At 35.4% G+C, this 24,309-nt stretch overlaps 1 protein-coding gene across 41 annotated transcripts in view; it reads left to right on the forward strand.

Moving 5' to 3' along the window:
- The first annotated feature begins 218 nt into the window (after positions 1-218).
- The window catches only part of LOC129797086 (modifier of mdg4-like), a 28,932-nt gene continuing 4,841 nt past the window's right edge, over positions 219-24,309 (forward strand). For 7 of the 41 annotated variants that reach the window (XM_055839349.1, XM_055839352.1, XM_055839350.1 and 4 more), the window contains exons 1-4: positions 252-381; positions 934-1,172; positions 1,244-1,386; positions 1,457-2,033. In XM_055839349.1, coding sequence (XP_055695324.1) covers positions 959-1,172; positions 1,244-1,386; positions 1,457-2,033 — 934 coding nt within the window. In that variant the 5' untranslated portion in view covers positions 252-381; positions 934-958. Of the gene's footprint in view, positions 382-933; positions 1,173-1,243; positions 1,387-1,456; positions 2,034-4,339; positions 4,830-4,932; positions 6,917-7,003; positions 7,359-7,445; positions 7,768-12,307; positions 12,569-12,651; positions 12,961-13,059; positions 13,398-13,486; positions 13,796-13,898; positions 14,270-14,360; positions 14,565-14,637; positions 14,868-14,971; positions 15,293-15,377; positions 15,651-15,717; positions 15,876-15,969; positions 16,299-16,393; positions 16,688-16,783; positions 16,945-17,008; positions 17,832-17,949; positions 17,980-18,424; positions 20,762-20,849; positions 21,659-21,738; positions 22,864-22,963; positions 23,339-23,428; positions 23,739-23,855; positions 24,274-24,309 lie in introns of those variants that run through there. The other 34 variants (XR_008751306.1, XM_055839384.1, XM_055839368.1 and 31 more) reach the window with 34 other exon arrangements.

Consider the following 24,309-nt stretch of genomic DNA (forward strand, 5'->3'; position numbering starts at 1 on the left):
TTTATCATCATGCAAGAAAATTGAAAATATAATTTTTTTTGTAACAAAAAAATGCAAAAATTAACGAATAATAAAAACATTACTGCAAATTAATATATTATTTTATTAAAATAGATAATAAAACATTTTTGTAAAGAAATTGTTGCAAATATCAACGGTATGAAAGGGTGTTTTTTCACCCCATATTCGGATCGAAGGGTTAATGCGTTTATGGTGATGGCGCTGCTTTCGGTCGGTTCGGTTGGTTTGACGTGACGTCATTTGTGAAAAAGTAGCCGAAGAGTTTAGACGTATTTTTGGGACGCTCCGTGAAAGAAGTGAAAAAGGTGAAATAAAATTTGTGAATTTAGTGAAAACTCCAATTTCAGAGGTTTCCCAAAGGTAAGTGGAGCATTTTGGTGTAATTTTTATATCGGTAGCTTTATTGGTTTTCGTGAAAATTGAAAAAGAAAATTGAGGAATTTTGTGGGACGCCATCTTTGAAATTTCGAAACGGTGCATTTATGGGCGTCTCTCGAAAAGTGGGAAAATATTTTGTGGGACTCGGCTGTGCTATAATCGAAAAAATGGCGTTTGGAAAATATTTCCCAAACATTTTTGTTTACGCCACGCAACCGGGGATGTTTGTAGAAATCCGGGGGCCCCCTGAGAAAATTTCTTTGTTCAACTACGCATCAGATTTAACGGAGCGCCCCCTTCGACAAAATGGCTTGGCTTGGGAACGCCTGCGTCACTATATTGATTTTCAACTTGAGTTTTTTTCTCACACAAACACAAGCGCGTGGGTTTATTTTTGCCTCTAAATGGGGCTTTTATTGTGCGGATAAAGTTTTTTTTATTGCCTTTATGGTACATAGTAATTGTGGGATGTTGAATAGCACAAAGCATTTTCCCGCTAAAATAGATTATGTAATATTTTTTCCCCTCCGACAGTGTGTGAAAAAGCGGCGCCAACAAGATGGCGGACGAAGAACTTTTTTCTCTGTGTTGGAATAACTTCAACACAAACTTATCTGCGGGCTTTCATGAATCTCTCGTGAATGGCGATCTCGTGGACGTGACGCTAGCGGCTGAGGGCCAACTCGTCAAGGCGCATCGCCTTGTGCTTTCCGTCTGCTCTCCCTACTTTCGTAAAATGTTCACCAACATGCCCGCCAATCAGCACGCATTTGGTAAGTTTTTTTTCTAATTAAATTTTGTTATTGTAATTAGTAAATTAATAATTTTTTATTTTCCTCTGTAGTATTCCTGAAAGATGTGACCCACTCTGCACTCAAGGAACTAATTCAGTTCATGTATTGCGGTGAAGTCAATGTAAAGCAGGAGGCTCTGCCAGCATTTATCAGTACGGCAGAAGCTCTTCAAATCAAGGGACTCACCGATTCGGTAATTAAAAAAAACTTAATTTCCTTTAAAAATATTTTGTCTGACAAAAATTTCGTTTTCAACTTTACAGGGTGAATCTGCCCCACCGCCACCTAGCTCACCCACCAAAGTAGCAACACCATCACACTCAACAGCATCATCGCCTCCACGGGTCCGCACGCAACAGCGTACAGTGCAGCGAACAACGTACAAATTAGAGTCTGAAGATAGTGCAGATGAGAGAACATTGATTCAGGTGCAGCACACGCAGAAACGTACTGCACCACGCCAAACAGTTGCCCTACAGTCCGTACCTTCTGCGAAGAGAACGAAAATGGAGACTCATACGATAGAAACTGTTGAGCAACCGACCGAAACACAGACCACGGCACGTATATCGGAAAAATCTGAAGCGGAATTCATTGATTTGCCCATCACGGAGACACTATCGGCAAAGGCGGAACCCGTGGAGGAGTACGCTGAGGACACGGCAGAGGACATTGAACAGGAAGGCGAGGCTACGTACGTCGAAGAGGACACCTACGGCGATATGAAGTATGATGAATCGTACTTTACGGAAAATGATGACACCGGCACAAAACCCAACGTTTCTGGATTTAGCGACACATACACCGGCGAATCGGATCCCACTGTGGCTGAAGCTCAAGGTTAGTGTTAATATTCAATGCAAATGAAGAGAAACAAAGTGGCTGTAGGCATTCCCCCCACATTGCAAAGTAAAATAGAAGAGTCCCTCTTACTCCCTGGGCCTGTGACAGTTAATCTTTATTTCGCTCACTCTACAATTCTTTTTCCTTAAAAAATTTAACTTTTTTTTAATGCAAATCGGGATGGTTTTAATCGCGCGCGAAAGAAATATATTTTTTGCAAAATTTTCCCATTAAAAAAATGTCATTTTGAATTAATTGCAGGTAGGTGATCCTTTTTTATTGTTCCGTATTAATTAGCGTTTCAAATTTGAGCTAAAAGTATTAATTTTTTTTTCTTCAACAACAAAGTTTCAATCTCTTATTAATTTTCTAAATTTAAATTACTTTGAAACGCTGCGTAATACTTGAACATCCCTTTGAGCGAAATAAAGATTTTTTTTTCAATTTTGATTTGGAAAATCATAAATTAATGTAGATTTTTTGACTGCACAGCGCCAACCTACGAAACTAGTTTCTCAATATATAGAAATTTTAAGATGTGATTTTTTATACAATGATGTTTTTATACAAAAAAAAGTAAGCAAATTTTAAAAAAGATGCCTTTTTGAACATTTAAAAAAAAACCTGTGATAATTACATAATTATTATCAAAAAAAAATTAACAATGATTAAAAATTGAAAAACCAATGATATATAATGGGAAAAAACATTAAAAAAAACAAATTATTTTGGTTGAGGGTTTAAAAGAAATCATGGATAGTTTGATAAGTGAGGTAAGTTGATTATGTTTTGTGCCGTCCTGTGTGTATTTTATTCTAAATTATTTTTCCAAAAACATAACTGACAGGCGCAAATACGCTTACCCTTATCATTTTATAGAATTATTTAAGGAAATTAAAAGAAAAATGATGTAAAATTTGCTTACTTCTTTAAAGATTAATGAAATTCTTAATAGTAAGAACAAGAAAAACTTATTCAATTGAATTATTCAGATTTTTGAGATAAATAATTCACACAAAATGAATTTAAAAATTATCATAAAGTGAAATGATAAAAGCGATATTAAAAAAATATTCGATAGAGTTGAACGATAAACTGATTCCGGGCGTAATTTTTATTTTATTTATTTTTTATTATTTGTTTATTTTAATCGTCAAAGTGAGTGAATTTAGAGAAGTGAGTGAAGTGTAAAAGTTTAGTGATATTTTTTTTATAATATTTTGTGAGTGCAGTTTTTTCTGAAGATAAAAGAGAATGTAAGTATGCAAATATCTTAATAAGTTGATTTTGAAAAAGAATTTAAAACTGTCGTTTAATTTATTCAGGAATTCATGGACTTCTCGGAATTTTGCAGAGGTTTTGTGATCATGGCGGAATTCCTGGAAGGAGTCCAAAAGAGTGTGCCTGAAGATGAGACTGAGATTCTTCAGAGGAGCTACAAAAATGGACGGTGGGTATAAAAAAGTATCGCCAATTTATTTAATTTTTCAATTATTTTATTTTTAAATTTCGTGTTTTGTGCGGAAGAAGCTCGTAAAAAATGTGTTTCGGTTAAATTCCGCGATGTGAAGTGTACGCGCTAGAGTGTCCGTGCTAGTCAAGTTCTCTCGGGTTGTGCCACGAAATGTCGACAAGTTATGTTTCATGTTGGAAGGTGTTTCATCGTCGATAAGTTGGTGTGCAGCTCGGATATTGTGGAAACTAACATCTAAACGAGATGCCAAGAGAAAATATATTCGTCTCGCTCTGCGTTTTGTGGTGTGCGTGTGGAATTAACCACTACATGCGCATGTGATGTGGAACTTGTGCGGAAAATTTTTTAAATAATTTTTCTCGCAAAGAAACATAATTTTACTGGGAAATTCGGCGGAAGACGCACGAAAATTGCGAAAAACCTTCCATGTGAGTGAAACAGTATCAGTAACATGCATCCGTCTCATTTTCTCTTGAACAATCAGTACCAAAAAATAGCAGTGGTGGCTTTTGGAATTACATTTAAGGCGCCAAATTCAAAAGTAGTCAAAGATACATGAAAATGCTGTGCAGACGCGAAAAACATTCTTTATTAAATAGATAATAGTCTGTTTTACATGTAAAATCATAAATTTTACAATAAAAGAATAAACAATTTGGTAATCCGTATGAATTGTACATTATTATTATTATTATGTATAAAATAAGTCAAAAGTATATTTAATATAATTCAAGAAGATTATTGTGTTGCCTGCTAAAAAAAAAATAATGAAAAGGAAAAGGAATCCATTTAATTTAAATGGTTAAACACAAATTTATATTCCTCACAGGCGGCAAAATACAGTTCATACGGAGCCAAAAGAAAAATGCCCAACTTGTGCTTGATGGTTACATTTACAACAAGAAACTTACGCAAGCCAATGGTTTAACCACATGGCGGTGCATAGATGTCTCAAAAACGCGATGTCGAGCAATTTGCATTACAAAGGGCAGCCAACTAGTCACATCACGACGCAGTCACTATCACGAACCCCACTGGAATCGTATTTCTAATCGTCCCTTGTATAATTATGAAGAAGACGCAGATCCGGACGCGAGTCATTTTATTGAAATATCAGCAGAGACTGAAGAGAAAATTGATGAGATGATTAGTAATATTAGTAATAGTAAGAATATTCAATTAGGTTTAATATCCTCCGATGTAAAGTAAGCAAAAAATAGATTTTTTTTAAATAATTTAATTTATAGATCAGATTGAAGATGTATGTACTCCAGTTTTTTTTTTAGAAACTTGTAAAGCAATAAAATACGAAAACAAAAGATGAAAAGAACTATTTCTTATTCATTTTCAAATTTATTTTAAATCTTAATTTAGAGAAGAGAGACATATAAAAGAAATATTCCTTTTTCCTTGGCTGTACAGTAAATTTTGGCGAAGCTCAGATGTTCATCGTGAGCCGTAAAGGGGGAATACATCTCGTGCATGAAAACTTTGTGTATCGGTCCAATTTAAAGCGACAAGGACGAAACAAGGATGTTATTTACTGGGAATGCATTCACAATCGCAAAGGTAAATGCCGTGGAAGGATGAAGAGCGTGGGTGATGCACTCTTTATCACAAATAAGAATGGTCAGTCTCTTTTATTTACTTTTTTGGTCCTTTCCTATCTCCGTATGTACAATGAAATATCCTTAATCTCTTGCAGAGAAACACAATCACGAAGCTGATTTGCAGCGAGTAACACAAGCTGTGAAAGCAAAAGTTACAATTACAAAATATTTCAGTGAATTGGGATTCTAAGTGCGGGTACGCTTATGGGGTGGAAAAGAAATAATTCAACTGGACTCACGTGTAAAACTCATTGAAAAGAGGCAATAGTCTGTATAAAATACATTTTATGTACATAAATTAATGCTATGTAGAAGAGAAATGAAATTTATTAGCACAATTGATAAACTGATACTGTTTTTCTTTACTTTTTTTATGTTGTTATTAAGAAGCTTTTCAATGGTCCATACTTACGTGATTCTTTCATTGTATTAAATTATGTTTTAGATCGTAAGGACTTCTTCAATGTGTCCGAATTGCCAGAGGTGCAAATTGTACACAATGAAAAGGGTCGTGTTCGTCTGAAGATCGACGGATATCTTTTCACATTGAATCAATCCAGCCACAATAGAACCGTCTGCTACTGGGAATGCATTCGACGTAGAGCTAAAGTTAGAGATATGCAGTGTCGTGTTCGTGTGGTAACCGTGGAGGGACGTCTCAAATCACTTGTTGGTCTTCACAATCACGATCGAGATACAATTGTGGAGTCATGTGTTGATCGAAAATATTTCAAATTATTCCCAAATACAACAATGTAGAAAAAGAATGATCAACAATACCTAAAGAGTTTTAGATCTTTATAATTATTAATTAATATTAAATATCTACTTTTATGTGTAGCAATAAAATTCTCTGCAGATAAACACTAAAAGATGATTATATACTTTTGCTTTTCTCACCTCATCCCTACTACAACACATGTGGTGTACACAGTTTCATCTGCAATGGCAAAAGGGCATCCAACATGTAGCATTATGCAGCATCATCAATCGAGCAATAGAATAAAGTTTATAAGGACACCAATGGGTCGAGAATGCCTTGAACTCAATAAATTTATATTTCTCTACAATAAAACAGTGGAGAAGACGGGAACAACATACTGGAGATGCTCATTCTCGAGTGCCAGGAAGAAGATACCGTGTGAAGTGAGGTGCATAACACGCCATGGGATATTGCAAAAGGTCACGGGTTTCCACAATCATCCACCACCTCCGCCGAAAAAAGCATTCACTAAAATAAAAGAAACCAATAAATGAGTATTTGTATTGCGTCAAATTATATTGAAATATAGTGTAAATTTATAAACTTATTTTGGTTTGATCAAAAGTAATATTTTAAAAATTAAGGACAAAATATTGTTGTTGAGTCTTTTTAGCTAAAACGCATTTCTTGTGTGTTTTCAGCATCGGAAGCTGATGCGCTATGCTTCATCAAAACCCCATGGTCAACATCGTGTTTAGTCATTGATGATTATATATACAATTGCCACAGTAATACGCATAAAGGGAAATCATACTGGAGATGCCATAACTACTCAAAGAGAAATCTCGCTGAGAGATGTAGGGCGAGATGTGTAATTATGGATGGGAAGGTACAAGCTCTAACTGGTGGACCGCACAATCATCTGCCACACACAGAAAAGATACAAAAGATAAAAAAGCGTGAATCCCTTTTGGAGCAATGCGATTCGTAGGATCCTTAGAAAATTCTGTACATGTAAAAAAACGAAGAAAAGAGACCATTTTTGGCATTAATTAAAAAAAAATGGAAAATACATGACTTTTGAGAGAGAGAAGAATAATGTTATAATTCCAAATTTATCCCGAAAATTCTCTCATCAAATTCTCTCGTTCATTTTGTGATTGTATTTTTGTGCTTTCAGCTGTGGTGAATGAGGAGAAAGTACTCCACATGTTCCTTCGAAGTCAAAGAAATGCAGCACTATTGACGCGAAACAACTTTGTCTATCGATGCGAAAGGTTTCAGCGTCGAAAGAGTTATTGGCTGTGTTTGAATTATAAAACAGATCACTGCAATGCACGACTTATATTCGATGGGGATCTTATTGTTAAGGAAACAATTCACAATCATGTGCCGGATTTTAGTAGATTTAAGAAAGCCGTTTATGAGTATAAATCCTTCACTGATGATGACATCAAAGCGTTCATTATGAAAAAGAGTTAGAATTTATAAGAATTTGTAATAAAACTTCGATAAATACAAAGTTTACACACATATGAATATTTTAAAATCTTTATTTGCTACCTTAGTTTGTTAGCAAGTAATTTTTATAATATTGATTGGGGGTTGTATCTTTCTGATAGAACTCATGGAGATATCATCAAATTCCGATGACAAAGAACTCCAATTCACACGAAGTCAACGTGGGAAACCGATTTTGTGCATGAAGGGCTACAGATTGCGTTTGGAGAGATCATCCAACAAGGGGATAGCATACTGGAGATGCGTGAGATCACGGTGTCGTGGACGAGTGAATATACTTAAGGATAAAATCATAAAGAAACAAGGACACGATCATTTGCCCCCACATGATATGATGGATGTTATTTAATTTTTATCTTTATTCCCTTCGTTGTATCAATTGTGCAATAAATGCACGTGTGAGAGAAATTGTTAAAAAGAAAAGTTCTTGTTTTCATTCCCAAGCATTGTTTATTAATTTAAGAATAGAATTCTAATGATTTTTTGCATATTCTTTTTTTTTTTTTTTTTTTTTTTTTTTTTAACTGCCTTACAGCCTTTATTTACAATCTGTCCACTTTTACATTCAATAGACAATAAGTAAATTACAACGCATAATAATCACGATCACTACAACACAGATTTTTGGGAAAGAAGAGTCACTACCCGATCCTCCCACACAACATCACACGCACACTCAACACTGTGGTTCGTCCGTCCAACGATGCGACAACTCAACCGGATCCGCCCTCCTGATGCGCCTGTACGTAGGTCTATTAAATAAAATCCTTGCTAGGTCACTGGGGTGGTGACGTACACGCTCCTTGTATCTAAGGCTGCACTCTTCAATCTCCTGCCGGACTGGATTGATGCCAAGATCCCTATGAATCACCTCGCTTCTCACATACCACGGGGCATCCACCAAATTTCTCAACACTTTGGACTGGAAGCTCTGCAGCACACTAAGATTCGAGTTACTTGTAGTACCCCAAAGCTGCACCCCATAAGTCCATATGGGCCTTATCACTGATTTGTACAGCAGCACTTTTGAATAAATTGGCAGCTTAGACTTCCGCCCCAAAAGCCAGTAGAACTTGCCGTACTGAAGCTTCAACTGGGTCATTTTGCTTTTTATATGGTGCTTCCAGTTTAATTTTTTGTCGAGGTGCAACCCCAAATACCTCACGTGAGTCTCCCTTGGAATCACAACATCATTCAGTCGCACAGACGGGCATTCTCGCTTTTTCAAAGTGAACGTAATATGTGCGGATTTAGTCTCGTTCACCTTAATCCGCCACACCTTCAACCACTCCTGGAGCTCATCAAGGTAGTCCTGCAGTTCACGGCTCGCTGTATTCGGGTTACAATGGGTAGACAAAAGTGCTGTGTCGTCCACAAACGTAGCCACGGTCACCTGATCCGATCTTGGGAGATCCGCAGTAAATATTTGGTATAAAACAGGCCCAAGAACGCTGCCCTGGGGCACTCCAGAGCCAATACCACGGAGTCCAGAGATCTCCGCGCGATGCCTAACTCGAAACTTCCTATCAGACAGATAAGACTGCAGGAAAGCATGGAAGTGCTGAGGAAGCCACTGTTGGATCTTTATGAGCAGGCCTTCATGACAAACTTTGTCGAACGCCTGTGCGACATCCAAGAAAACAGCACTGCAGAAATTGCCCCCCTCCAGGGCCCGCTGAACTTCCGCCACCACTCTGTGCACCTGCTCCACCGTGGAGTGCCCTGCCCTGCATCCAAATTGATGTGCCGGTATGATGCCGTGACGATCGAGAACAATTCTCATCTTCTTCAACAGGAGCTTCTCACAGAGCTTGGAAAGCGTCGACAGGATGCTGATCGGTCGGTATGAAGAAACAATTGTGCTATCCTTACCAGGTTTAGGGATCATGACAATCGTAGACAATTTCCATGATGAGGGAAAGTATCCCAAATTCATAATTGCATTGCATATGAAGGTAAACATCCTCACACAGTTGTCGGGCATCTTTTTCAACATGTACCCATCTATTTGATCATGCCCCGGGGTCTTCTTGGGATTGATTTCCTTCCTAATAACAGATCTCACCTGGGAGACTCTAATATTCGACCATGGCTCCATGACCGACAATGGCACCGGGGCAGGCAAAGGGTCGGGATGTCCACCATCTGCAGCAGGATACGGCGTGAACACCTCAGCAAGGTGATCGGCGAATAATTTGGCCTTTTCAGAGTCACTTCGGGCCCACACGGACATGTTGCTCTTCCTTACCGGTGGCTCCGGGATCTTGGGCTTTTTGACACCTTTCAGTACTCTCCATAGAGAATAACCATCACTTGCTTTCGGGGACAACCCACCCAGGAATTTCTGCAGATTCTCACTTCTTTCAACCTTCATTAGATCCTTCAGCCTCTTTGACAAACTATTCCACATTCTCTTAGCTTCCGGGGATCTCGTCCTTTGAAATGCCGCTCTGGTTCTTCGCTTCTCCGCAATCAGCTCCTTGATTTCAGTGGATGATATGAAGTGGGACTTTTTAGAGTTCACAGAACATTTGGGGGTGGCAAACTGAGCAGCTTCCCTCAATACACATGTAAAGTCATCTACGGCCCTCTCAACATCAGCACCGCACCTCAAAGCAACATTCTCATTACATTTTTCCTCCAAAAATTCTCTGTATAACGTCCAATTAGTTCTGCTATTCGTTAATTTGAAATTTTGAATTGTAACGTTGCTAGGTTTCTCCCCGAGCGTGACAATTAACGGCGAGTGGTCGGATGACAGTTCAAAGCACGTTTTGATAGAGGCCAAATTGGTGTTTACATTTTTCACAATTGCAAAATCGATGAGGTCAGGTGTCTTGCGGAGGTCAGTGGGCCAATATGTGGGTTCTCCAGTTGATAATACATCTAAGTTGTTTTTGTTTATGGCTTTCAGGAGTTTTTTGCCCTTTGGATTGATCAACCGTGAGCCCCAGAAGGTGTGTTTCGCATTGAAGTCACCCCCGATGAGGAATTTATCGCCAAGCGACCCGAAGAAAGCATCATATTCTGACTCATCCAGAACAAATCTCGGGGGACAATAAATGGCAGAGATTGTGAATGTACCATTGTGACTTTGCAGTGCTATACTAGTTGCCTGAAGATTTCTTAAGCAATATTTGGGCAGCTCATAATGTTGTAGACTCCTTCGAACAATAATTGCTGTGCCCCCATGGGCTTTGCCGTCCGGGTGCTTTGTGTCGTATGTAACATAACCTCTAATGCAGAAGAAATTTTTGGACGTAAAGTGCGACTCAGAAATGAGCATAACATCAACATCGTGGTCAAACAGGAACTTCTCGACCTCCAGCTTATGCTGAGAGAGTCCATTGGCATTCCAAATAGCGAGCTTCATCATCATTTACGACTAAGCAATTCATTCAACGCTCCCGTAAGGGATTTTATGCTCTCCTCCATAGTGTTCTGTTTCCGTAGCATTTCGCTCATGTTGATCTGCATCGCGTTTATATTGGACTGCATCATAAAGATCAATTGCATAACTTCATCACGACGACGAGGATCACTGCCGCCTGGGCGGTTTGCAGTCACATCCGCATAGGTAAGATGTTCATTGTTTTCATCTGCATTCCGGGTATTTTGAACTTGATTATTTCTTGCCACTCTGAATTCTCTGCGTTGCTTGGGGTTCATTTTTTCCAAGAACCCCTTATAAACGCCACATCCTCTCCAGCTGGCTGCATGGTTGCCCCCACAATTGTTGCACTTTCGGGCAGTTTGATCCTCTCTGTTTATGGTACATTCATCGGTCTTGTGTGACCCCGCACACGTGGCACAGATTGTATTAAGGCTGCATTTATTCTTCGTATGGCCATATTCTTGGCAGTTGTAGCACCGGACAGGCGCCTTTGCCTTTCGTGGCTCTTCCACCGCAACCACAAGGTGCATGAACCGCTTGAGATCATATATCGGGTGGTGGGAACCATTAGCGGATTTCACATTACCTGGCTCAAGTTCAAGTAGAAATATTCCTGTTTTTTCGCCACGAAAGTTTTTAACTACTGAGACATGTCTAGGCCGGAATCCCAGCGCTAGCAGCTCCTTCTTAATCTCATCACACTCCATTTCCGGAAATAGACCCTTGATCACCACTCTGAGGGATCTCTCGCTCTTCAGCTGGTACGTAAAAAATGTAATTTTGTCCTTCTCGAAAGAATTTTGCACCTTTCTGTAGTCATCTACAGTTTGTAGCTGTAGCTTTGCTTCAAGACCTCTTTTCAGGATCTTAACGTCATAGTTCTTAATGCCCAGCCTGCCCATAGACAAAGGGACATTCCGAATGTTGTCACTGCCACGGATATACATGGGTGTCGGTTTCTCTGAAGCTTCCGTAGTCTTGGCAGCATTGGCTGCCTTTCCCTTATCACGATCATCAGAGAGAGGAGAGAAGCGATTTTTTGTTGTCACCGGCTTATTCTGATCCTGGATCTTATTTCTACCACTAGACGACGCCGCAGGACTCCGCTTCCTTTTCGTGCGGGCCTTCACGAAGTGTTTGTAAATATCAGCGCCTGTAGCCGAAACTGCGGTTGCAGTCGTGTCTTCATCCATCGGGGTACCGGTAGTCTCCTGTGCATCCTTACTGTTAGCTAGGGGCACCTTGGAGCTACCTTCCCCTGGGTCGGGCAGGATCTCGCCATTTGGGTTCATATTGTGACTAATTGACTACTTTTCGCTAATCTTTCGTACACAACCTCCAAATGTTCATACACCCCCGAAGGAGTGATACAGGCAAAGTACCTTCCTTAGCCCAAAAGACTTAAGTCAATAGCGCAACTTGGTCTAGAGGGCCTCAGTATGCCTGAAATATGTGCCACAAGGGCACAGAGAAAAGAATTTCTACAGAAAAAGGCTTATAATATGAGGAGGTCTTTGTTTTGGTGTTAGACACTTGCCTGACAGCGCGGGTATATTTTGCATATTCAAGGTCTGGATTTCATATGCAGTCAACGCGGTCATCCACTATTAGTCATCGGAGAATACCTCTATCGACACAATCGTGGTCACTACTGGCGATGCATTGGATGTACAAAATACAATTGCCGCAGTAGAATAATTCTCAAGCCCGGTCGTGCTCCGTGGTGCATTGGTGCGCACACCCATCCACCTGAAACGGATAAAATTCAAAATGGTCGGAAAATGAATATTGGGAAGAAATAAATGATGAATTGCACACCAGTAGAAGAAAGTCTTTATAGTCTGTGTAGGACTAATTAATGTGAAATTAATGTGACTTGTATTGCTTATTTAAAATTTTCTATTCCATTGCAGGAGGGTGGTTATTTGGAGAATTTGAACTCGTACCAAATAGGAAGCACGGGACAAATCTCTATATAAATGGATATATGTACAGGAAGAAGGCAGTCTTCTCCAATACAATCAATTGGATATGTTCCAAAGCAGCCAAGAAGTGTTCAAAGACCGGAAAATGGGAATTCTGCTCTGCACGAGTAATAACAAATCAATCTGGTTATTATAAATTTGGAAAAATACCACATAATCATGATCCGCCCAAAATAAATATTCAGAGTCTCATGAATGGAGAATAAAAAATATATAAAAGACGAATTAAAAAAAAAACATGCAAAATGATCTTTTCTTGACAAAGTAAAATTTTGAATATTAAAATTTAGAACATTCTAATAATTTTTCTAACATAAATATGATTTATTGTTGCAGGTTCACCTCCAACTGCTGTTTGGATACAAAATGCAAAATTGATATTTACAAAAAACCCAAAAGGAAGGGAATTGCTCAACTTTAGAGGGTATACGTACACAAAGGAAGCATCATTCAAAACATGCACAAATTGGGTGTGTACGAGTGGACATGGAAATAAGAAAATCCAATGCAATGCTCGATGCGTGACCAAAACTGATGGAGCTATTAAACTCGGAAAGCGTCCACACAATCACTCAAAAATTCTTAAAATAAGCAATTAAAATAAATAAAAGTCATTCAATTGAGAGAGATTTTCTCATGAAACTAACGAAGATTTCATTCATTTTATAACACAAGTAAATGATGAATTAATTATGATGAATTGTTGCATTTCCCTTTAGATTAATGTTCTTTTCTCTTTTTTTTTTCTTTAATTTTATTCTAGAACAACTACGGTTTGTAATGAGCAACAAAGGCTGCCCACAGTTGGTTTACTGCGGATATGTTTTCAATTACGAACGTAGTCGGGGTAATCGAAAGTATTGGGCATGTGCTGGACGATACCTTCATAAATGCTCAGTGAGAGTCATGACAAGTTTAGATAATAAGTATGTGTACACACGGGTCTGTGCACATGATCATGAGGCGCCAACGAAGAAATTGCAAAAGAAGAAATTGTATCCTATAGACTTAGATGTGAGAGAATGAATGTACATTGCTCTTCAAATAAAAGAAAAATGCTATGATACTGAAAGTATAAAATTTGTTGGGCTTGCGGTGTCTCTGTTTAAGTGTTGTGTTAGTGATCTTTAGTAATTTATTAACTAACATGTAAAATTTATTCTTCCTTTTTACAGGATGTGCTGCTGCAATTTACGAGCGTACGATGCGTGGCAAAGATCAGGTCATTTACATGGGACAACCGTTTATTTTTGACAAATTTGTCCAACTAAGCAATGGTATTGAGAAAAGGATCTGGCGTTGCAATCAATGGTGGAATAAAAAATGTCGAGCGCGAATTTACACCATTGGTGACATCGTGACGCCAATTAATAAATTGCACACACATGCTGATATTATAAAACGAAAGAAGAGGACGATAAAGAAGAAAGTTGAATTGGATATTGATGGAACAATAATTACTACAATATAAGAGATCTCTTTTCTTTTTTTTTTTTAAATTAAATATTGAACTCAATAAAATTTCTCGTCTATAAGATAAACTATATATTACTTGTCTTGAGGATTTTTTTAAAAAAATTTTTGTTATTTTATTGTACATTTTTAGTAACATATTTTGGATTTATTTATCATTTCAGCAACTGATCTTATACCTTTGCACAGCGGCAGCGTTGTGTATGTCTCAAAGAAGGATCTTATATCGATCTTTACCAATAAACCACCAGTTTATACGTCGCGTTTGGCTGATTTGCTCTTTGGGGAAGAAGCTCTACTTGCGTGCAAAGAGAAGTACAATGTTAATCTGACATTGTTGGATCCTGTTAAACTAAAATCTCTCATAAGTACGCAATGATCATGTCTTTTGTATAAACTTGAATTACTATTAATATTTTTTTAAAATGTTTTTCATTGCAGTTCACATTGTTCAAGTGTGCAAAAGGAGTTGTATGGATATGAACGAGCAGTCAGTATTGTCGTATCTAAAGACAAAAATTAACAACATGAAGAAGGATGGCGCATGAAAATCTTCGAGAATTTATTTTAAAAGACTTTGAAATTATTATAGTTTATAAGTGATACCTTTTCTCCTCATTTTTATAATATGCTACAACAAAGAATAAAGCTTTCATTGAATTCAATATAAATGAAGAACAAAACTATGTTAAAATGTAGAAGATTTATAATTTATTCTTTTCAGCCATTCGTCGATTAATAAATTATTTTTATTTTTATTTTATTATCATTTTAGGTGAAAATGTCTCCCCAACGTACGAGTACATAATGTCATCACAGGGAAGGCTACAAATACTCTTCGAAGATCATGTCTTTACAAAAAATCATGAACTCAATGATCGTGCATATTGGAGGTGTTCCCACTCGAAATTACTCAAATGTAAAGCAAGATTAATTGTGACGAAGAATTCGGAAGTTATTGTGACAAATTCAGTTCATTGCCATAAGCCAATGAGACGATTGACCTATGGGATGGGGTTGAAGAGCAAAAACGCAAGAAATTTGGTGCGAAATAGACTGGAAACAATGTCAGAATAATAAATTTTATTAAAAAACACATTTCTCTTTCCTTAATTTTTGAAAATTGTAAAGTAAAATTGCAAATGATTTACTAATACTTTTCTTTTATAATTTTTTTTTAGGATTGAAAGCTGTTAAACAGGAAAAACAGGAAAAGGAAACATTTAATTACATTGATGCTGATATAAAGGACGATGTGATGCATCTACATTCAAAAATTTACAAGAAATACATGGGAAGAGCCTTTCGGAGCTACTGGAGGTGCATTAATGCATCCTGTGGTGCTCAATTAGTTCTCAGTGACCTCAAAGGGGGATCAATTAAAGTAATGTCGGAGCACACACCAGACTGCACGGATGCCATTATGGAATCAATAAAATGAACTTGAGTGAAATGTGAGTTGAGGAAAATATAAAAATTTTACCCAATTCTAACGAAAGAAATATTCTTCTTTTTTTTCAGAAGCATTGATCAGTTGCAGAAGACTCTCAGCTATTGGATTGCTGTTTGCATAGAAGAAAAGTTTTCATAAACTATTTTGTAGGACTATTACAAAAAAAAAAAAAGAAAATCATGTAAATATAAAAATTTCAGGAAATAAATAAAATGAAATTTATCTCGTCTCATGAAAATTTCTTCAATGCAAATACTTTTGTAATTTTCTCTAGAAATATTTTATTAACAAATTTTTCTTATTTTCTTTTTGAATTCTAGAAATAAGTGAGGCATCCTACATGACAAGCAAATACGGATCGAAACAGTTAGTGCACAACAACTATGTATTCAATCGGCATGTCTTTCGTGGGGATATAACATACTGGCGTTGTACACAATATTCCGTATTTAAATGTCGCGCAAGAATACGGACAAAGAATGATCGGATGTTTGTGCTGAATCCACGACACAATCACGAAGTCATCAGAGAGCCCCGGAAGTATGGGAGTCTCAAGCAAATTAGATCCGGCTCCCAATTGCAATGAAACACTGAAACTCTGTATTTGTGAATTCTAATAAAATTTTCTCTTGATTTTCTTCGTTCGCAACTATTCTACAGCAAAATTACTTTCTCTTCATAAATTTATATCATTTCACTTTTATTAATCTTTTTGTTTTTTTTTTCTTCAATATTTCTTTTCAGAACATACAAATCTGTCCTTTATCACTGGCTTCCGGGGGAGTAGAAAGCTAAAAATTGGTGACTATAGCTTCACGAAGAATAAAGTGTCTGGATTAAAAACCTATTGGTCATGCGCTAGAGCTGCAATGTGCAAATGCAAGGCACGTGTTGTGACGGTGTACGAAGATGGTGTACAATCAGCTATAATTCGATGTAGCACCCATAATCACAGTCCCTTCTAAGACAAACAATTTGAGAAAGAAGAAATTCTTTCAATACATTGTTGTTAAGAAAATAAATCAATGAAATCTGAAACTTTATAATAGTTTTTATTTTATTATTTCTGTAGATTTTCTTTTTTAATGTAAATCTTTTAAATTTTTACTAATAAAATTTAAAATTTTCTTTTAGGTAACAGAAAAGAACTTCAAGTGATTCTAAGTGAAGAGGATCGTTACCCCGTGAGCTTTGTGAAGGGTCAGAGGGGATCAACTCTACTTATTCTCGATAATTTCACATTTGTTAAAAATCGAATCTCAAAAGATAAAACTTACTGGATATGTTCGCGAAAGGTATGATTTAAAAAAAAAGTTCTTTTTTCTTTATTCTAATGGATTTTTTTCATTTTTTTTTCAGGGAAGTTCAATGTGTCGTGCACGAGCAGTTACAATTAAAGACAAAGGAGAAGAAATTTTAATTTCTCGGACAAAATATCACAATCATGTATCACTTTACACAAGAAAACATGAGCATTGAGCTCTCAAGACTTAATTAATAAATGATTTTTTAGGGATAATTCACAATCCCTTAAAAATTTTTATCTAAGCTTATGAATTGTAAGAAAAATGAAAGAAATTCAGAAAAATAGAATATTGTTGAAATATGATAAGAAAAAATAATTAAAATATTGCAAAATGTTCTGGATACATATGACAATGAAAAAAAAAAATTAAAAAAAAAGAAATATATAAGAAAGAAAACTGATTTTTTATTGGCATGTGTATCAAAATTGTTTTATATTTAAGTATTTAATTGTAACTAATTTAAGTTTTCTTCTTTTAACTTCTCTTTCATCTACCAAGATGTGAGCATTATCGAGCTGAAAACATCAGATTTGGATTTTGATCAGTGGAAAATCAAGAGGAAATCATGCAAAAAGGACCTGTCTGCAGAATCAGTTGGGTACAAAATAACGTATCAGGAGTCGGGACGTGGGAATCATCTGCTAATTCACGATGGGCATCGCTATATTCGGAATAATTGCCATGGCAATAAGATCTACTGGAAGTGCACCAAATGGCATACCGGTTGCAAAGCACGTGCCATAACGAAGCTTTTTGATTCCGAAGTGTGCAGACTTAAGAACATTCACAACCATCCGGTTCTTCCTAATGTTTAGAAAGAAAAAAAAACATGTGCACTGATCATCAATAAAATTCTATTGTAATTCCACATCCCAGAGGTGCTAAATTTCATTTTTAAGTCATACCTTTGGCGTGTTTTTTTTTTACTTTTAATTATATTTATTATTTTTTATTTTTTTTATATTAATAATTCTGTTTAAAATTCTTTTTCAGGTTCTCACGCATCAACTAAATCTTATCATGGTAATCCACTCACTGTAAAAGGCTATCGCTATGTGATTAGCTCTCGTAAAAGCAACAAAATTTACTACAAGTGTGCATCTTTTCGCAAAGGTTGCAAATCTCGGAGAGTTTACGATATTACAACTAATAAATATTCATTACTTAAATTTCACAATCATCCTCGATTGAGGAAACCATAAAATCTTCAAGATGAGATGATCCAGAACTGTAGGGATAACTTACAAGATGTTTTGCTGTTTATCCTCGATTATAAGATAAAATAGCATTAAGTTAAAAAAAAATCAGATATAGAATTCATGTAAATACTCATACAGTCTTTTCTTTACTGAAAAATACTAAACTGCCAAATATTGGTGGTTAAATGAGTTTTTTTTTTTAAATAATTTACTTTTTCATATATTTATAATTTTTTTTTATTAATAACTCTATTTGATATTTTTTTCAGGCCTTTACTCATCAAGTAGATCTTATCATGGAAATCCCCTTATTGGCAATGGCTATCGTTATGTGATTAGTTCTCGAAGTACCAACAAAGTTTACTACAAGTGCGCATCTTTCCGCAAAGGTTGCAGAGCTCGGGGAATTTATGATGTTGCAGCTGATAAATATTCATTTATTAAATTTCACAATCATCCTCGATTATAAGAAAAAACTAAAATAGCGTTAAGACAAATGTCAGAAGAGATATAGAATTCATGTAAATACTCGTACAGTCTTTTCTTTACTAAACCTACTAAACTGCCACATATTGGTGGTTTAATAATTTTTTTTAAGTTATATATTTTTCTAATTTTTAATTTTCTTTTTCCTCTTTTAGGCGGTCTGAAAATAGAGTACGTTCCATCGAAGCACAAAGGACGTCTCTTGCTCGTTTGCAATGGTGTACGATTCTTTAGGAATCGCAAGAGAGGCACCAAGCAATATTGGAAATGTTCAAACTATTACTACACCAAGTGTCCAGCTATAATAATTGTCAATGAATTAGCTGAAAATGGGAGAATGCTCCATGAGCACAATCATGTTGTGAAGAATTTTTATTAAAGAAAAAGATTTAAAACAAAATATAAATCCATTTGAAATCCCGTTTTAATCATTTTATTCCCGGAGTAGAATAATATTCTTTTTCCTTTTTATATTTTTTTCTAACAATTTTTTATTATTTTTCTTTTCTCAGGTGATGATCTCAATGTGATTTTCACAAAATCCTCCCGTGGTAGACCTGCAATTATTGTGAATGGCATAAGGTATTTGGTGATGACGGACTCAACGGAAAAGACACTTTGGCGATGTAGTTATATGGCATCGAAGAAATTGAAATGTCCTGCTCGGGTATTGATGCTGAAGACAGAACCTGCAACTTTCGTTTACATTCGTAGACTCCACAAACATGCACCGCTCAAGCGGGAACGTCTGGAAGAATTTGAATTTTCATCTTCAACCACGCAGTTTTAGACCTCCCTCCCTAACATGATCATGTTGTCGCATATTTTTTTCCCTTTTATCTCTTCCTGCGTATTCAATAAAAAGAAATGATCAGACTTGAGAAAATCTTCATCAGTTTTTTCATTAAACTTTATTATGTAGCTTTGTAACTTCCCTGACTAATTGAATTTGATGTTTTTTCTTTTCAGAAGTTGACGGAGAATCAGATATCATGTTTATTCGGAGTCAAAAGGGGAAGATTCACTTGGAATACAATGGGAATTGCTATTTGCCGGAAAAAGTAACCAAAGGGAATAAGACTTACTGGAGATGTGTTGAGTACACGACAAAATTCAAGTGTCGCAGTCGACTCCACACAATAATTGACAACAATACACGGCACATCACAAAGTGCTCACCTCACAATCATGGGAAGATCCTCAAATCATCTAAAATTAAGAAGCACTAGATGACCAAATTGGGCTACAATTAAGAAAAATTCAAATTCACAAAATAAATGAATGTTCTCTTGTAATAGCATTATTCATGTAAAAACAAATCCCCCGTGTTTTGAAATGTAAATCTACCTTCTATAGCAGAATTTTTTTTAAATATTTCTTACTAATATTTTGTTCTTTTTCTTCTTTTCAGATTTCAAATCAACATTTTTGTACTATGTCAAAACACAGAGAGGTCGTGATATGCTTGTTCACGATGGCTACAGATATGTGTCGAATCGCGAGAGCTCAAAACATATTTTTTGGCGATGTTCGCGGTATGTTAAATACCATTGCCGAGCAACTGTGGTCACATCGAAGAATAACAATGCACCATCAATTAGAATATCTGGCCCTGAGCATACGCATGAACCTGAAATGCAAAAGGATATGCAGTATTTGAATTTAAAGGAGGAACATGAGAAGAAGTTGATGACATAGATGATCTGTGTGGTAAATTGCAGTTGCGATAAAACCAAAAGGATGTGGCTTAACACAATAATGCTAAAAAAAGTTTCAAAACTTGAAAATTAATGTAAAAAATAAATACTTTAGATTAGTTAAATTAGCGATAAAGTTTATACCTTTTTTTAATTTTACTAAAGTCCCTCTTAGTTTTAATAATTTTTAAGATATTTATTATCTTGTAATCTCATGTAAAACCATTTTTTTCTTCAATTTTATCAGTACAATTTATTTTTACTGCAACAATAGCGTCAGAGGATAAACTTTAATTGCTAAGAAAAAAAAGGTGTTTCATTAAACATTTAACTTTTTCTTGTATAATGTGCTATATGAAAGTTAGTCTAAGCATAATAGGTGTTTCCCAAAATGGGAGAAAAAAATAAAAAATCAAAAAGACATTTATCTTTACTCTTTTTTTAAAATTATTTAAAGTTAGATTTGTTAAAATTAAATTACTAACATATCTATCTATGTTTATATTTTCAGGCGATCGAGCTCTCTTTGGACTATCTCAGCGTGGGTCACGTACGCTCATTTACAATTCATTCAAATATGTTAAAGACAAGCAATTTCTCGATTCAATTAACTGGAGATGTAGCCGATTCCGCAGAGATGGTTGCAAAGCACGTGCCATTACGAGGCTTGTAAATGGAATTGAACTTGTCAAGCTTTCCTATAGGCACCACAATCATTCCCCAAATGAATAGATGTATAATACAATGCAGAGCAATTTGTAATCTAAATAAATGGTCAAATTAATTAATATCTTCATTATATATTTTCTATTTTTAGCACATAAAATATGTTAAATTTATTATTGAGGATGCTTTTAAACTAATATATAAATATTTTTTCATTTGCAGATGTAAAATCATCAATTGTTTATGTACCATCGAAGCGTGGTACAAATTTAATTCTTCACGAGGGAAATACTTACACGCCAAATGATAAACTACAGCCGGGGCATCTATCGCGAAGCTGGAAGTGTTCACAGTACTATCGGCAAAAATGCAGAGCAAGAATTGTGACGAAAAATAATACAATTCGCGTAGCAGTTCCACAACATACGCACGATCCAATTTATCCAATTTCACTCAAGTATCATTACGACTTGTAGTGATTCAAATTACCATTTACACCCTGAGAATGAACAAGAGTTTAGTTTCAATTCTAGTAAGAAATCTTGATTTTTTTTAATAAACTGTCTGGATTCCAAAAAAAAAGGATGTTACAGAGAAATGATAAGAAATAAATTATGTAAAGGTCGAGAAGGAAAATTTGAACATCACTAAAAATCTGAATTTATATTATCAACCAATTAAACCATATCTTTTTAAATTTTTTTCTCTAATACAATTTTTCTTTTCTCTTTTAGATATTACATACAAAGAAAGAGTTTCTGTACCGCTTTGGGAATATATTTATGGTCGTCAAGGAAAACCAAAAATTATCTTCAGGAATAACTCATTTCATCGTAGTCATGCATACGCCGATAAAATGTACTGGTCCTGCCATATGTACTGTAAAACCAAATGCGGCGTCAAACTTGTGACCAAATGGAATAGCAATTCCTTGTACTTTGGGAAATTAATCATACACAATCATCCGCCGGAGTTCCTCAACACATACAACATAAAAAATATTATGAGGACAAATAATATAAATGAAATTCTTTCTTGCTATGAATTGGCTGGAAATTACAAATAAACGTTGAAAGAAAAATATGAGATAGTCAATATGAAATTACCAAAAAATTTGAAAGTTAAAAAATAATGATAAAGAAGTTAACCCGTTTCTGTATGGAAAAATTCCATTATCATAAAAACAGCTTAAAAACACATAATCTGCAGAGAATCTAAAAAATGATTTTAAAATATCCTCAGAATCATCACCATTGTTTTTTTTTAACTCTTTCAATGTTTGAAATATTTGCGCTTATGTTTCATCGATGTATTAGTATTTTTTTTTAATTTCCCATGAAGATATCCACAGGAAAATTTATTTCTGGACAAAAAGCAGATTTTATGTAGCAGAAGCTACATAAAAATGTTTCAAAAGTCTTAAGAAAAATCGTCGATAAAACATTAGCGTGAACGTTTCACACGGAGTTATAAAACACAATTGTGATGTAATTGTTTACATTTTTGAGCAAATATTTGATGAGTTTAATCCAGAAAGACTTCTAAAGATTTATGTATGTAGGCTCATTTCTCGAATCAGGCTCTACACATGCAGAAACGGATAAACTATTTTGTCCATTTAAAGAAAATGAAAGATTTATTTTTAAAAATTGTTTCAAGTTTCCATATTGATCATCATTTATTTTTTTAAAGGCAGTGTTCAACAGAAACTCAAGCTGACTGACAAAAACATTAAAACAAGCAAATATAAATTAGAAACCCAAATTAACAAGAATTATTTTGTAAAAAAAAATCTCCAGTTTAAAAATGTTTCTAATGAAAAAAGAAAGATGAAAATATTAATAAAAGCTTCCACTGTTGGTGATTTTAATTTATTATATTAGTAGCATCTAGCTGTGCTATATTAATAATTCTAACTAATTTTGTACTAATATGATGCATTTTCTTTCTGGATTTTAGGTTTAATGACCGCCGATGGAAAGCCAGAAACGGAGGAAATACATTTTGCCCGTAGTATGAAAGGTCGTCCAAGGCTTATCCTCAAAGGCTATTCATACTTCAGGAATAATGGCAATTGCGAACGCACATACTGGCTATGTTCGAGAAATCGTTACCACAAGTGCAAAGCTCGCGTGATCACGTCGGCAAATTACCGTGAAATCATACTGAAGAATCAAATTCACAACCATCCTCCTGATCCAGAGATAAACAACAGGGATGGGTTTTACGTGAATGACATGTAGAAGACGAAAAGAAACAATAATCTCACATTCTTTCTCTTTACACGAATATTACAAGAAAAAAGAATAAATCGATGTTGATTTAACAATTTAACTCCATGAAGATTTCATCAATTTAGATGTTATTTTTTTCTTTTAAATATTTTTCTTTATTAAAACTAACATAATTTTATTTCTTTTACAGATAAAAAGTTCAAATATGTGAAGCACCTGACCTTTGTGTCTGGACAGAGAAATTGTCCAAAGTTAGTCGTTGACGGATATTCATTTGTGCGGAATAAAGGCAATTACAGATGTACTTATTGGCGTTGTTCGGCAATGCGCTCCAAAGTATGTCCTGCAAAAGTCGTAACATATGCAGACAGCAATAAAATCTACATTAGAAATGCCAATCACAACCATGAGCCGGATTGTGGGAATTTTAGAGATGATGAATGAGGATTTAAATGTATGTACTGTGTGGTATTAATAAAAAGAAAATTATCTTTAAGAAATCCTTTGAAGGAAATTTATTGTTTTTGATAAATTGTAGATTTCATGTTATCTAATTTTTTAATTAATATTACAGGATGCTCTTCTTTATACTAATTTAATGGTATCTATATTTTCAGGGTATATGGATGAAGCTGTGTTCGATAGGACTCAACGTGGGTACCGCTGCCTTGTGATTGATGGCTACCAATTTGTAAAGGATCGTCTGTCGCATGATTCAATCAATTGGCGCTGTAGCCATTTCCAAAAGCACAAATGCAAAGCACGGGCCGTGTCGAAAATTTTCAATGGAGTAGAAATGGTCAAGATCACAAATAGCATTCACACCCACTTGAAGTTGTGGAATTTGCAAAAACTTCCAAAGTAGAAAAATTTCTACTTTACAACCAGAAATATATTTAAAAAAAAAAAAACATTCTTTTTCCTTTTTAAAAATTTTTATCCTGAAAATACAATAAATAAAAAAATGCTAATTTGTAGTAAAATATTGTAAAAAAAGAATGTGTAAGAGAAAAAAATTATAATTTCGCGTTTTAATCAATGAGTTTTAATTAGATTTATACAATTGGAATT

The sequence above is a fragment of the Lutzomyia longipalpis genome, chromosome 1 (genome assembly GCF_024334085.1).
Source record: "Lutzomyia longipalpis isolate SR_M1_2022 chromosome 1, ASM2433408v1".
Taxonomy (NCBI): domain Eukaryota; kingdom Metazoa; phylum Arthropoda; class Insecta; order Diptera; family Psychodidae; genus Lutzomyia; species Lutzomyia longipalpis.